The sequence below is a fragment of the Phacochoerus africanus genome, chromosome 7 (assembly GCF_016906955.1).
Source record: "Phacochoerus africanus isolate WHEZ1 chromosome 7, ROS_Pafr_v1, whole genome shotgun sequence".
NCBI lineage: Eukaryota > Metazoa > Chordata > Mammalia > Artiodactyla > Suidae > Phacochoerus > Phacochoerus africanus.
Genome location: NC_062550.1, coordinates 17,799,935 through 17,814,302, shown reverse-complemented (window position 1 = coordinate 17,814,302; position 14,368 = coordinate 17,799,935). Strand labels below are relative to the sequence as shown.

The following is a 14,368-nucleotide window of genomic DNA, read 5'->3' as shown; positions in this document are numbered from 1 at the left end:
GAATCATGCAGTAACTATCCTTCCATGACTGGCTTATTTAATTAGCATAATGTCCTCAAGGTTCATCCATTTTGTCACATATGACAGGATTTCCTTAAGATGAATAATACTTCATTGTATGTATGTACCACATTTCTTTTATCTACTCATCTGTAGATGGACATTTAAGTCACTTCCACATCTCGGCTATTGGGAATAGTGTCACAACAGATATGTGAGTGCTAACATCTGAGATTCTGATTTCAACTCTTCTGGATAATTACCCAGAAATGGGATTGCTGGATCATGCAGTAGTTCTATTTTTAACTTTTTGAGGCACATCCATACTGTTTGCATAGAGGCTGTACCATTTCACATTTCTATCAGCAATGCAGAGCTTTACACTTTCTCCACATCCTTGTCAACACCTCTGGTCTTTTGGTTTTGTTTTCATAATAGCCATTCTAACAAGTGTGAAGTGATATCTCACTGTGGCTTTGATTTGCATTTCCCTGATGATTAGTGACACTGAGCATCTTTTCCTATACCTGTTGGTCATGTGTATGTCTTCTTTTAGAAAAATGTCTATCCAAGTCCTCTGCCCATTTAAAAAATCAAATTATTAGGGTTTTTTTTTTTTTTTTTGCTTTTGAGTCATAGGAATTCCTTATATTTTTTGGAAATCAATCCCTTATCGGATACATGGCTTGCAAATATTTTCTCCCATTCCATAGGCTGTCTTTTTACTGTATCAATGGTTTCTATTGCTGTATAGTTTTGACTTTGTAGTTTGACACAGTTGCACTTGTCTATTTTTGCTTTTGTTTGTGCTTTTGGCATCATATCCAGGAAATCACTGCCAAGATCAGTCCTGAAGCCTTTCCCCTATGATTTTTTTCTAGGAGTTACACAGTTTCAGGTCTTAAGTGCATAATCCATTTTGAGTTGATTTTTGTGTAAGGGTCCCTTTTCATTCTTTTGCATATGAATATCCAATTTCCCAATACCCATTTGTTATGGAGTCTTCCTTCAACAAATATTTATCAAGTCTCTTTGGGCCAGGCATTAAGGTAGGCATAGGCTGCCATACTTTCAAGGCTGATAAGAGCAAAGGTACATCCTGTGGAGTCAAAGTGCCTGGGTTCAAATCCTGGTACTATCATTTCTAACTGTGTCACCTTGAGCAAATTACTACCTTCATTGAGCCCCAAAGTCCTTAACAATATAAAGGCGATATTAAGTATGGTCCTTTCTTCACAAGGGTTGGTGTGAAAATTAATGCATGCAAAGGGCTTAGAAAAGTGTCTGGCGCCGGGTAAACATTCGTAAGTGCTGGCTCTTAAGGTACAGTCCATGCCTCTCAAGAGCTCACAGTCCACAGGTGCCCCTATCCACCTGTCCCACGTGACAGTCAGGGCCATGTGGGTCTTCTGGTACCTGGAATGACCGTAGTTCCTGACTACCATTTCCTGGAATCACAGGATGAACTGGGAGCAAGTTCCTGTGTCAGAGACTCACCGTGTGACCCTGGACGAGTAATTTCTACTCTCTAGGTTTGACTTTATGCATTTGTAAAGGAAGGAAGCTGATTTCCAAATCCCAACAAACTCCTTGTTCTGGGTAGCCCAAGTTGAAACAATGTCAGCCTGGGCAACTCAACCTCTCTGTGCTTGTCTGACCAGAAAAATGGAAGGATATTACTAACCATCTCCTAGTTACAGCCAGGGTCCCACAAGGGAAGGCCAACAACAAGCTTCCGCCCTCGTTCAGGGTAAGCCACCGTTTTACCCGCCAGCCTTTGTCATTCAGCGCACGCGCACTTGAGCCAAGACTGCGCTCGCCCCGCCCGTAGGTTCCCGACTTCCGGTTCCGCGGGGACCCAGAGGTCAGACTGAGACTCATGGCGGCGTCCAGGAAGCAGGCTGCCGGGAGCGTTGACGAGGCTACGGCAGAAGAGGAACCACGAGTTCTGGAACCCGGGGCCGCCCCATTCGGAAATTTCCCTCATTATTCCCGCTTCCACCCTCCAGAGCAACGGCTCCGCCTCCTTCCCCCAGAGCTGCTTCGCCGACTCTTCCCTCAGAGTCCCGAGACAAGGCCGATCCTGGGGCTCGACGTGGGTTGTAACTCCGGGGTGAGTGACAGGGGAGGGATCGGACGTCGGCTGAGCCTAGAGGTTGGCGGCCTCACGTCCACTGGGGTTCTGGCCTGGGCGTGGCATCACATCCGTCACAACTTTCACAAAATAAGTTTTTAAAGGCATAGCGTTCGACCCCGTGCTGCTGCTATCTGACCTCCAGGATCCCAGCACCATCTCTTTTAGGACTCGTGGGGAGGAATCATTTTCAACTTTGGTTCCTAATTCCTGCGCCCCAGACGCCGTGCCAAACCGCGGGTGGAAAGGGCCACGTGTCTGGGCTTCTGGCGCTTGCCTCCTGTCCAGCGTGGCTGGCAACCAGGCTGGGGGAGAGGGCGCTTCCCGACACTCACGTTTGGAGCATGGAGTTGGGATTGGTTTACTGAGGGGTGACAGAATCATACCTGGAATTAAGATTTGTGTGAGGATTCCCTTGTGGAGCAGCAGGTTAAGGATCCGGTGGTATCACTGCTGTGGTTTGGGTCGCTGCTGTGGCGCGGGTTCGACCCCTGGCCCGGGAAGTTCCACATGCCTTGGGCACGACCAAAAAGGGGAAAAAAAAAAAAATCACGAATGAAACACAATGCAGAATGGACCCTGGAGCCAAGAGGATATTTATTTTAAAAGCAGTGAGTTGGCTGAGTATAGAAGCGACGATTAAGAAAGAAAATAAAGCATCCTGCCAGAGGAAGGCATTGCCACGTTTTCTTACCACAAAGTATTCTTAGGCATACAATAATTATAGTCAGTCCACAAGTAAAACAGGGAAATGTCACTCTGACACCTATTTGTAGCCACTAGGATATTCTAGAGGAGCAGTCCTTCTGACCCTGTGATTAACAAATGCTTCATAAGTTAGTACCATCACTCCATTCCAGGCTAGGAGTCAGATAAGGTGAGGAAAATTTTACTGTGTTGCTGGCCTTAGGCAGAAGAGACTTTGGTATGGAGTTGAGGGCTATAGGGACACAGCTGGTAAATGGAAGGAGGACATTTAGGCTAAAAGCTGGAGTGAACCGGTGGGTGGGTATCTATCCTTTGCAAACATTTCCTTGCTGTGATGATACAGATACCAAAGGGAGGAAGCAAAGGAAAAGAGAGACTGCATTTAAGACTTTATTTTGGGGTTTATTCCCCCCCCCCACCCTTGCTTCATGCTGATGTTTTGGGACCAGAGATGGAACCTGTGCCACAGCAGCAACTCAAGCCACTACAGTGACAATGCCACATCCTTAACTGACTGTGCCACAAGAGAACTCCACGACTTGGGATTTCATGAAAGGCATTAGGAAACCGAGAGAGATTTTGAAAGTAGTGTTAATGCACCTTAGGGGCAAGGACATAGTTGCAGTTAAAAAGGGCAGTGGTTTCCTAACCTGGCTGTACATTTAGGGAATTTTTTATTTTGCACTTAAGAAACATGCTTGTACTTGATAAAGCAAAAAAAAGGAGGGGGGATTCAAAATACAAAGGGGCTTATAGTAAAAAGCAAGTCTCTATCCTTGACCCTGAATCCTCCTAATCCCCTACACAATGACTAAATAATTTCTTGGGAGTACATCCTATGTGTACACAAGCATTTATGTATATATAAATATAAATATGCTACCTCTTCTAGTTTTACAAATGGTAGCACACTGTTTTGCACATTGCTTTTCACTTAATAATTTGGAGATCACTCATATCATTATGTTCTTTTTTTTTTGGCCACATCCATGGCGTGTGGAAGTTCCCAGGCCAGGGATCGAATCCACACCACAGCAGCAACCCAAGCTGCTGCAGTGATAACACCAGGTCCTTAACCCACTGAGCCACAGAGGAACTCCTGCATTCTTTTTTTAGCAGCTTCATAATAATTGTGTAGACGATTATTGTGCAGTAATTTGGGAAGTGCTCTGTTTAAATTTTTAAAACTCCTAGGCCCCACTCTAGATCTAGTGAATCAGGATCTTGGGGGATTGAGCCCTTGAGTCTGCTTCCTTTTTAAGCTTCCTTTTAAGGGGACTCTGGGATTGGGGAATTGAGGATGAAGAGATGTGATGGAGGAGGGACCCATCAGATAGGAGGAGGGAGACTTAATCAGATCCCTAGGTGATGTGTATGCCTGTTAAAGTCTGAGAAGCCTGGTATGGAGAACAGAACCTAAATGCAGACTCAATCTTGCCATGTATTAACCATGTGACATTGGACGGGTGACTAGCCTCTGAACCATAATTTTTGAGATATAGGGTTTTTTGGTAAACTGCGCCACACTTAAAAGTGCACAAAACACAAATTCACACCTTATGGATTATTATGAACCAGACCCATTTACGCTACTGTCTGGATCAAGAATAAAACATTGTCAGCACCCGAAGAAGTCTCCCATATGCCTTTTCCTGCTCATAAACTCCCAACTTTTATTATTATTGTTTCCTTGCTTTATTTATTTATTTATTTTACTTTTTGTCTTTTTGTCTTTTCTAGGGCTGCACCCATGGCATATGGAGGTTCCCAGGCTAGGGGTCTAATTGGAGCTGTAGCTGCCAAGCCTACGCAGAGCCACAGCAACTTGAGATCCGAGCCACGTCTGCAACCTATGCCACAGCTCACCGCAACTCCGAATCCTTAACCACTGAGTAAGGTCAGGGATTGAACCCGCAGCCTCATGGTTCTTAGTCGGATTCGTTAACCACTGAGCCGTGACGGGAACTCCTGTTTCCTTGCTTTTTTTATAGCTTACTATTTTTGTATCCGTAAACAATGTTGTTTAAAAAAATTTGTCCATTTTTGAACTTTATATAAATGGAAGCTTGCTATGTATTTTCTTTTGTGTCTTGCTTTTTTACTCAGCATTACGTATTTGTGTGAGTCATTCATGTTGCTGCACTGAGCTGAATTCCTTCATTTTTAATTGCTATCTGGTATTCTATCTTAATTTGTGCTACTATTATTGGACATCTGGGTTGTTTCCACCCACACTTTATTCACCTGCACAAGGAGTATAAATATATTCCTCACAGGATTGTTGCACAGAGGGAATGAGGTAGTGAATAGAAAAATGCCTTGAGAAAACATTAGGACACAAATTTGCATTAGTTATAATGACTATAGAAGTCAGAGTTAGAGAAAGGAGATAGTTACTTGTTTACAAGTCAAAGCGGTGGTAAGATGATGAAAATCACAAATTGGATTTGGCTAGAAGGAGTTCAGCAGTGACTTTTGGGAGCAATGGATGCAAAAGTAGAATAAGTCTCAGAAGAGGGTGGTGAAGCATAAGACAGGTAGCAGAATTGAAGCTGTAGAATGAAGGCTGAATGAGGACTGTTTGAAATCCAGACTTGCCCAACCACAGGTCTGAAAAGTAGATTTTTTTTTTTTTTGGATAGGCAAGAAATAGATTTATTAAGATAGGACACTTGTGAGAGATGCAAGCGGGCAGGCACAGAAGCTCTGCTGAGAAGTAGATTTTTATAAGATGGTGCTTGCTCTATTCCTCACCTTCCTGGTAAAGAGCACTGGTTATGCCACCCAAACCTTTTCGTCCTCCCTGGGGACTGCAATGCCACCAAAAGAAAGAGATAGTGAGTTTACCAGCATATTACTTGAGCTGGAAAATAACACTCTGGACTCCTTTGCTGTATCCATTGAGCTATAACTTTCAACCGTACAACCCATCAGTATCAGGAAAGTATAGATATGATGCATTATAGCCTGAGACCCCTGGAGGGCACTGAGCTCAAGCCTGCTCCGTAAAAAACTGTTTGGGGGTAACCTCCTTAGGCTATAGATTAGGAACCTTACAGCCTGTGAAGCCAGAAGTATGTGGCAGTCTCAATGGGAGGTTAAGAGTTATAGGTTTCTCTTCCATTCACTGGTTGAGAGCTGCAATGACAAAGCTCTTTTGGATTCCTCTAGGATTTGAGTGTGGCCCTATACAAACATTTCCTTCCCTTACATGATGGGGAGACCTGCTCAGATGCCTCAAGAGAACTCCATCTCCTCTGCTGCGACATAGATCCTGTCCTGGTGGAACGAGCTGAAAAAGAATGCCCTTTTCCTGATGGCTTGACCTTTATTACCCTGGACTTTATGAATCAAAGGACCCGGAAAGTTCTCTTGAGCTCTTTCTTAAGCCAGTTTGGATGCTCAGTTTTTGATATTGGCTTCTGCATGTCTATAACCATGTGGATTCATCTGAACCATGGGGACCAAGGTCTATGGGAGTTCCTGGCCCACCTTTCTTCCCTATGCCGCTACCTCCTTGTGGAGCCACAGCCCTGGAAGTGTTATCGGGCAGCTGCAAGGCGTCTTCGGAAGCTGGGCCTCCATGATTTTGACCACTTCCGCTCCCTTGCCATCCGAGGAGATATGGCCAATCAGATTGTGCAGATCTTGACCCAAGACCATGGCATGGAATTCGTATGCTGCTTTGGCAATACCAGCTGGGACCGAAGCCTTCTGCTCTTCAGGGCAAAACAAACCACAGAGACTCATCCCATCCCTGAATCACTGATAGAAGAAGGGAAAGAAAGGAACAGATTAAGATTCTGGAAACAGATGGGAGGGTTGGAAGACCAGGGTAGATATTAAAAGGGTTTTATACTAAGAATTAAGTTTACTCTCCATAACTCCTGATAGTTAGGCAGCCTCAAAACCTGGCAGAAACTTTTAAAATATCCAAGACATGGAGTTCCTACTGTGGCACATTGGGTTAAAAATCTGACTACAGTGGCTTGGGTTGGATCCCCAACCTGGTGCAGTCGATTGAAGGATCCAGTGTTGCCTCAGTGTAGGTCCCAGCTGGGCTCAGATTCAGTCCCTGGCTTAGGAACTTCCGCATGCCATGAGTGCAGCCATTTAAAAAAAAAAGTCCAAGACATGCAATTAAAAGAATTGGAGTTCCTGTCGTGGCACAGTGGCTAACAAATCCAACTAGGAACCATGAGGTTGTGGGTTCGATCCCTGGCCTTGCTCAGTGGGTTAAGGATCTGGCGTTGCCGTGAGCTGTGGTGTAGGTCGCAGACGCGGCTCGGATCTGGCGTTGCTGTGGCTCTGGCGTAGGCCAGTGGCTATGGCTCCGATTGGATCCCTAGCCTGGGAACCTCCATATGCTTCAGGAGTGGCCCTAGAAAAGGCAAAAAGACAGAGAGAGAAAAAAAAAAAAAAAGAATCAGTGGACTTCCCATCGTGGCGCAGTGGTTAATGAATCCGACTAGAAACCATGAGGTTGCGGGTTCGATCCCTGGCCTTGCTCAGTGGGTTAAGGATCCACCATTGCTGTGAGCTATGGTGTAGGTTACAGACGCAGCTGGGATCCTGCGTTGCTGTGGGTCTGACATAGGCTGGCGGCTACAGCTCGGATTAGACCCCTAGCCTGGGAACCTCCATGTGCCGTGGAGCCCAAGAAATGGCAAAAAAGAAAAAGAATCAGTGTCTGTTCCCCATTTGGGGGATGATCCCTATGGAGAATACATCTGTGGAGTAATGATCTGGGCTGTCTGGAATGAAATGGCCCAGAGAAAGAGATCCTGGTTCTGGGGTATAGAAGGAGCCGCTTTTGGTGTTTGTTTGTTTGTTTGTTTTCAGGAAGGCTTAGACCTGGTTAGCCTTAGAATGTATCCATTCCCTGGGCTCCTTGAATCTAATCTGCCTTCTTCAGGCATCTGGATTTACTCATCCTGTCTGTGAGGCAAAAATCTCACAATACAATCTGGAATGAAAAGTCTTGCCTGCTCAGGGAGAGCTTTGGTAGGAAATACAACTTTTCAGAGCAGGTCAAGTTTCCAGCATACCTGGGCTGAGCACAACTGTTACACAGTACTAGCCAAGATGCATTGATTAGTGTTTAAAAGATTTAAATTATGAATTCAAAGTCCAACTGGTACAAATGAAATAAATGAAGTGGGATTGTATACAGTCTATCTACAATTATATTTTAAGTATAATAAAAGTGCCAAGTGTGGTTGAGAATGCCCTGTGAATCTGGGATAGATAAGAAACTTCTGCTTTTAACCACTCTGACCATGGAGGTTTCAACACAAGAAAAAGAACCTCACCCAGGCTTAAAACAGAAAACATGCCAGTGAGTAAACTAATTCAGGACTTTTTTGGTCAGTGTCTTCTGCCAAAGCACACCAGTATGGGGGGGGGAGGGGGTACACACCAGTATGGGGGAGGGAATACGTGCAGGGAAGCATACAAAACGCAGTCCACAGTTGGATGGCACAACGTCACTGTTCTGGGATAGGTGTCACTGATGTCTGGCAGGTTTTGATTTTTAAAACACCCACAAGTCCACTCCAAGGGAAAGTGGAAGATAGAGAAAGAGTTGGTAGAGAGAAGATAGAAAAACTTAGATATCTTGCTTAGAAGGGAGATTGGATTGATGCGTTTCAAAATCTCTAAAATCTTATTATTTTCTGAACTGATGTTATAGAAGGAGGAACCAGGGACAAGAGAGTCTGAAGCACCAATTAGAGGTTGGACCTCTTGAAGGAGAAGTTAGTAAAAGTTCCTACTGAGGAATTTGAATTCTTTGCATGAGAGAGCAGAAGCCAGAACAGTCCCTAAATAATAGGAGGATGAAACCAAAACCTTCATTTAGGAAAACCAGTTTTTCTATTTTGTGCAGGGTAATTGTGTGGTGTGGGCCATTTCCAATCTCAGTTGGACTCCAGTGCTACTTCAGAATCTTTTTATACTGCTGCTCCTGATGCCTTTCCTCCCATTGACTTCCAGACTCTTACCTTTCTTCAGGCTCTTTAGTCTAGTCCTGCTTCATAAATCTAAGCAGGCGACCTAACACCAACTAGCGCCATTCTTGTTTGCTGTGTCAGGAAGTCTTTTCTTGCCCTCAGTCTTGAACCCCTTCATCTTCCCTCCTTTTCACTTGGAAATTTACCCAAATAACCTCTGCCTAAGTTCCTTAGGCAATCCGAAACTCTGCTACTTCTCCTAAATTGTGTTTTATTAAGGATCCCTGTTGTGTCTCCTTGGTCTCATTGGCTCCTATCCACCTACCAACACGCTCCGTTCTCTTTCATCTTCAGAGCCACCAACTGTTCCTGTGTCCTGTCTCCCCCCCTCAAGCTTATTCAGGCTTTCCCTCCATCTCTTCGCCACCACAAACATAAGCATAGCCCTTAAAAGAACAGACACCACAGCCTCAGCTCCCTCACTCGCATTCATCTGTGACCTCCTGAACACCATAGTCTGAGGCCTCTTTTTCAGTCTTTCTCTTGGGCCGCAGAACCATTCAACACTATTGATCCCTTCTTCCTTATTGAACCATTCTCCCTTTATTCTCTTCCTATCTCTTAGTTTCTCTCTACCCTTTAAGCAAGTAGTTCAAATTTTAATTTACGTAAGAATTACCCAAGGAGTCCAGGACTCATCTGCAGAAACAGTGATTCAGACCAGAAATGGGGCTTAAGATTCTGGTTTGGTTTGGTTTGATTTGTTTCTTTTTGTTTGTTTGTGTTGGGGTTATGTTTGCATTTTTAAAATTGTAAAATTTATGTAACATAAAATGTACAATTTTAACTTTTTTTGTTCCTTCTATGGCCACACCTGAGGCATATGGAGTTTTCCACGCTAGGGGTCAAATTGGAGCTGCAGCTGCCAGCCTACCCCACAGCCACAGCAACACGGGATCCAAGCCACATCTTCAGCCTACACTGCAGCTGCAGCAATGCCAGATCCTTAACCCACTGAGCAAGGCCAGAGGTCGAACCCACATCCTCATGGATACTATTTGGGTTCTTAACCCGCTGAGCCACAGTGGGAACTCCCCAATTTTGACTATTTTTAAGTGCCATTCTGTGGCATTAAATACATTCACAATGAGGACTCGTTTAAACAAGCACCCCATATGATTCTGATGCAAGTTGAAACAGGCCATTCTTTGATGCTTAGGGTACCTGAGGGCCCATCCAGTCCTCTCCTACATGTTTTTCCTGGGGTGAGTTCCTCCGCTCCCAGCTACCTATATCTAATAACCCCCAATTGTTCCAGGCCCCACCTCAACAGTTCCAGATTAATATTATTTCCTGTTGTATCATATTCCCCTAGATAGTTCTTTGGCACATCAGCATATCCCAAAAGCAAACTCATTACCCTCATTCCAAACCTAATCCTTTCTCAGTTGTTGGCACCCACCCATTGCTCAAGCTACAAACTTCAGTTAACTCTCCTCCCTTATATTTCCCAGTGGAATAGTCACACAAAGTCCAGTGAATTCTACCAACAACAGGTAAGTTCACATATTCTATCCACGTGGCTGGCGCCTACCAAAGATTTCTGCATTGTCATCTACCTTCTTATCCATTCCGTCTTGCTGCCAGTGTTCCCTTTCTCAAATATCTAGCTATGCTAGTATTATGCTTAAAAAACTTCAGTGGTTTCCTTGTGCCTAGAGTCCTGTCCTTTGTCCAGTGCCAAAACCAATATTTTTCTGTAAGGTAGCCCCTTGCTATTTAAATTTAAATGAAGTAGGAGTTCCTGTCGTGGTGCAGTGGTTAACGAATCCGACTAGGAACCATGAGGTTGCAGGTTCGGTCCCTGCCCTTGCTCAGTGGGTTAACAATCCGGCGTTGCCGTGAGCTGTGGTGTAGGTCGCAGACGCGGCTCGGATCCCGCGTTGCTGTGGCTCTGGTGTAGGCCGGTGGCTACAGCTCCGATTCGACCCCTAGCCTGGGAACCTCCATATGCCGCGAGAGCAGCCCGAGAAATGGCAAAAAGACAATAAATAAATAAATAAATAAGTAAGTAAATGAAGTAAAACTGAAGATTCAGCCCCTCAGTCACACCCGCCACATGTGAAGTGTTCAGTAGCCATATGTGACTGGTGACTGCCTCACTGGACAGTACAGATAGAGAAGATTTTTTACTGATGCACAAAGTTGTATAGGACAGTGCTGGTTTTCATGCCTCTTCTCTAAGTGTCAGCCAAACAACTTTCTTAGCACAAACTCCTGTTTCTCCTCTCTCTCCCCCAAGTTTCCCACTTGGCAGTGTGGTTCAACTGTTTGTCTTAAAAGATGGATGAGACATAGTATTTTCTCAGAAATCGTTCCCAACTCCTATAGCATTTTGCATTTGTTACTATATTTTAGTGGGGCCTTTGCATAGAAACTTCTATTATGGTATTTGCCTCATGTTATAATTGTTTATATGCCTCCTCCCAACCACAAGACCGAGCGCCTCAAGCCCAACCTGTTTTTGTATTCCTAGGCCTAGCTCAATATCTGACACATGGCAGGCAGCTGAGAATTGTTGAATGAAAATATGAATGAATGAAAGAGAAATGTACCTGAATTCAAGTGTGAGAAAAAAAGGGAGATCTACGATGGGGCATAAGATGGCCATGGATGGGAAGAAATTAGAAAGTTGTGAGGAGGATAAGCTTAGCCTTTGGCATGGAAGTTTGAGTTATTTTGCTAATGTATCTTTGAGATAAAAAGGTCCATTTCAAGACTTTCATTACTGATAGTTTGAGAGAGAACAGCAGATCAAGACTAAATATAAAAAAGTCGGAATTCATTCACAGTGATTGTAACTTAATGGGTAGTAAATTCCAAAACTAAGTGGACGTGATAGGAGACTAGATCCTAGGTCTGAGGGCTGCTAATAGTTTTTGAGTTAAGGGGAAAGAAAGAACCAAAAGAGGTCTGGTTAGAAACAGGAAAAAAGAACAACAGCAAAGATAATAATATAGCACCAGAGAACATAACTTTTTAAATCCTTGAAATAACCCTATGAGGTAGATACTATCATTATCCCCATTTTGCGGATGTAGGACCAAATCGCATGCAGGTTAAGTGACTTTGCCAAGGTCACATACCTAAGTAAGTGGCTTTGAACCTAGGCAGTGTGGTTGCAGACACTGGGCCTTGGTTGCTGTGCCTTGAAATGTCACAGAAATCAACACTGAGACCAGCAAGTCAGTGTAAAAGAGGATGGGCTTGGAGTTCCTGTCATGGCTCAGTGGTGAACGAATCCGACTAGGAACCGTGAGGTTGTGGGTTCAATCCCTGGCCTTGCTCTGTGGGTTAAGGATCTGGCATTGCCATGAACTATGGTGTAGGTCGCAGACACGGCTCAGATCCCAAGTTGCTGTGCCTCTGGCTTAAGCCAGTGGCTACAGCTCCAATTGGACCCCTAGCCTGAGAACCTCTATACTCCACAGGAGTGGCCCTAGAAATGGCAAAAAGACAAAAAAAAAAAAAAAGAGCGTGGGCTTTGGAGTTACTGTGCTTCCTCAAATTATGGGTTCAGACCTGGGAATACGAGACCCAGCCAGGCCACTCTTAGCTATCCCTAATGTTCTTAGAATTCCCCTCATGGAAGTCAGGCCTACCTGAATAGTAGCCCCCGCTGCTGCCTACCAGTTAAACAGGCATGTGTAGCAAACACAGACACTCTTATGTCTCCATAAGTCTAAATCCCCTCTCATTGTACTCTTGACTTGCCAGCAACCCTAATCTTCCCCTAAATTCCTAGAATTCCCAATTGGCCCCTAGCTTTGGCTTCCGGGTAGGACCTCTAAGAGTGGGTTTTAATCTGTTTCATGCTCAGGAAGTAGGGATTCCAAGGCCATCTCCAGGATGTATGAAGATCCCAAGGTCAGTCAGATCCTGCTCAGCCCTCCAGCATTGAGTCTGGCCTGGGAACAGTGCAATGGAAAGAACATCAGGTCAGGAATCTAGATCGGCTAGTAACTCATTGCGTGACCACCCTATTCAATTCACTTAACCTCTCTGAACCTCTGTTTACTCATCTGTACAACTGAAATAACAAGACCTTCCTTTTCCTATGCCCAAATAAACTAAAGGATATGAAGGTATTTTGCCAAATATGGAGTATTAAACAAAAGCAAAGTACTGTTACACTCTTAAGCATGCTACAGACTACAACTATGCCTGTTAGAACAAAAGCTATGAGGAAGACATCTCATCTCTGTAGAAAACACTCACCTTACTATTTCAAAAAATTTGCCTTTTAGGATGAGGAAGTAATAAGGAGTTCAGCTTCAGCCTACAGAGCCTTGTAAAGGAAGCAGTCCTGGAGGGAGTGATCGTGGCTAGTGGGAATGAGATTTAGGATGGTCTCAGAGCGATAATAGTGATTACAGGTGAGAATTTACCTACTTCTCTATAGATCTTAGTTTAAGAACAATTTGAGGAGTTCCCGTCGTGGCGCAGTGGTTAACGAATCCGACTAGGAACCATGAGGTTGCGGGTTCAGTCTCTGCGCTTGCTCAGTGGGTTAACGATCCGGCGTTGCCGTGAGCTGTGGTGTAGGTTGCAGACGCGGCTCAGATCCCGCATTGCTGTGGCTCTGGCGTTGCTGTGGCTCTGGCCTAGGCCGGAGACTACAGCTCCGATTCGACTCCTAGCCTGGGAACCTCCATATGCCGCGGGAGCGGCCCAAGAAATAGCAAAAAGACAAAAAAAAAAAAGAACAATTTGAAAGCTTGTGACCCAGTGCAAAGAAAAATATATGTGGCTATGGCAGGCTGAATAACGGTCTCCCCAAATGTCCACAGCCTAATCCCTGGAACGTGTGAATGCTACCTAGGTAGTGAAAGGCCCTTTGCAGAAGTGAACAGATGTGTAGATTAAGGCTCTTGATGAAGGACTTTGAGATCAAGAGATTAGTCTGGTTTATCAGGGTTAGCCCTAAATGTCATCACAAGTATCCTTATAAGAGGGAGGCAAAGGGAGATCTGACCACAGGAGATGTAATGACAGAAGAAGCTGGCGTGAGGTTAGAAAGGGCCACGAGCCAAAAAACAAAGTTAGGAAAAGCAACAAAATGGTTTCTCCCCTGAAGCCTCCGGAAGGAATGCAGCCCTTGCAATAGACTTCTGACTTCCAGGACTATAAGAAACTAAATTTGTGTTGTTTTAAACCACTAGGTTTGTGATAATTTGTTTCAGCAGGAACAGGAAACTAATTCGGGGACTCTGACTACAGTGAGACCATGCCACCAGTCAAGTGGCACCTGTCCCAAATAACTCCTTGATGGCAGAAAATGGCTGCAGTGACCAAAGGAATAGGCTAGGGCTCCATCTGCCTGGGTAACTGAGGAATCTTCAGTCAGTAAAAGCTTCAGGAGATGCTTCAGCATCTGAACCTGACTTGTTCCCTCCTAACATTTCTGTTGGCTGAGCAGTTTCCTGACCTGTTGGGAGAAACTGTTATATTTGAAGTCTGTGGCAGTTAGTTTCAAAGAAGATTTCTAAAGAGTGCTCATAAAGATGAGGCCCTG

General features: G+C 44.5%; 1 protein-coding gene and 1 long non-coding RNA gene across 2 annotated transcripts in view; one reads left to right on the top strand and one right to left on the bottom strand.

The window, feature by feature from the left end:
- LOC125130790 (uncharacterized) overlaps positions 1-1,953 on the bottom strand; it is a 37,910-nt gene extending 35,957 nt beyond the window's left edge. The window contains exon 1 of the long non-coding RNA XR_007135801.1: positions 1,685-1,953. This is a non-coding gene — a long non-coding RNA (uncharacterized LOC125130790). The remainder of the gene's footprint in view (positions 1-1,684) is intronic.
- BCDIN3D (BCDIN3 domain containing RNA methyltransferase) lies at positions 1,848-6,711 on the top strand. Its single transcript, XM_047786573.1, has 2 exons — positions 1,848-2,113; positions 6,014-6,711. Exons 1-2 carry the CDS (start codon positions 1,880-1,882, stop codon positions 6,686-6,688), a joined length of 909 nt encoding a protein of 302 aa, XP_047642529.1. The 5' UTR covers positions 1,848-1,879; the 3' UTR covers positions 6,689-6,711.
- The last annotated feature ends 7,657 nt before the right edge of the window (positions 6,712-14,368 follow it).

Excerpts from the sequence above, each read along its gene's own strand:
- BCDIN3D (XM_047786573.1), top strand. The coding sequence starts at position 1,880 with ATGGCGGCGTCCAGGAAGCAGGCTGCCGGGAGCGTTGACGAGGCTACG. Across the intron at positions 2,114-6,013 it reads ACGTGGGTTGTAACTCCGGG|GATTTGAGTGTGGCCCTATA; the intron begins GTGAGTGACAGG and ends GGATTCCTCTAG.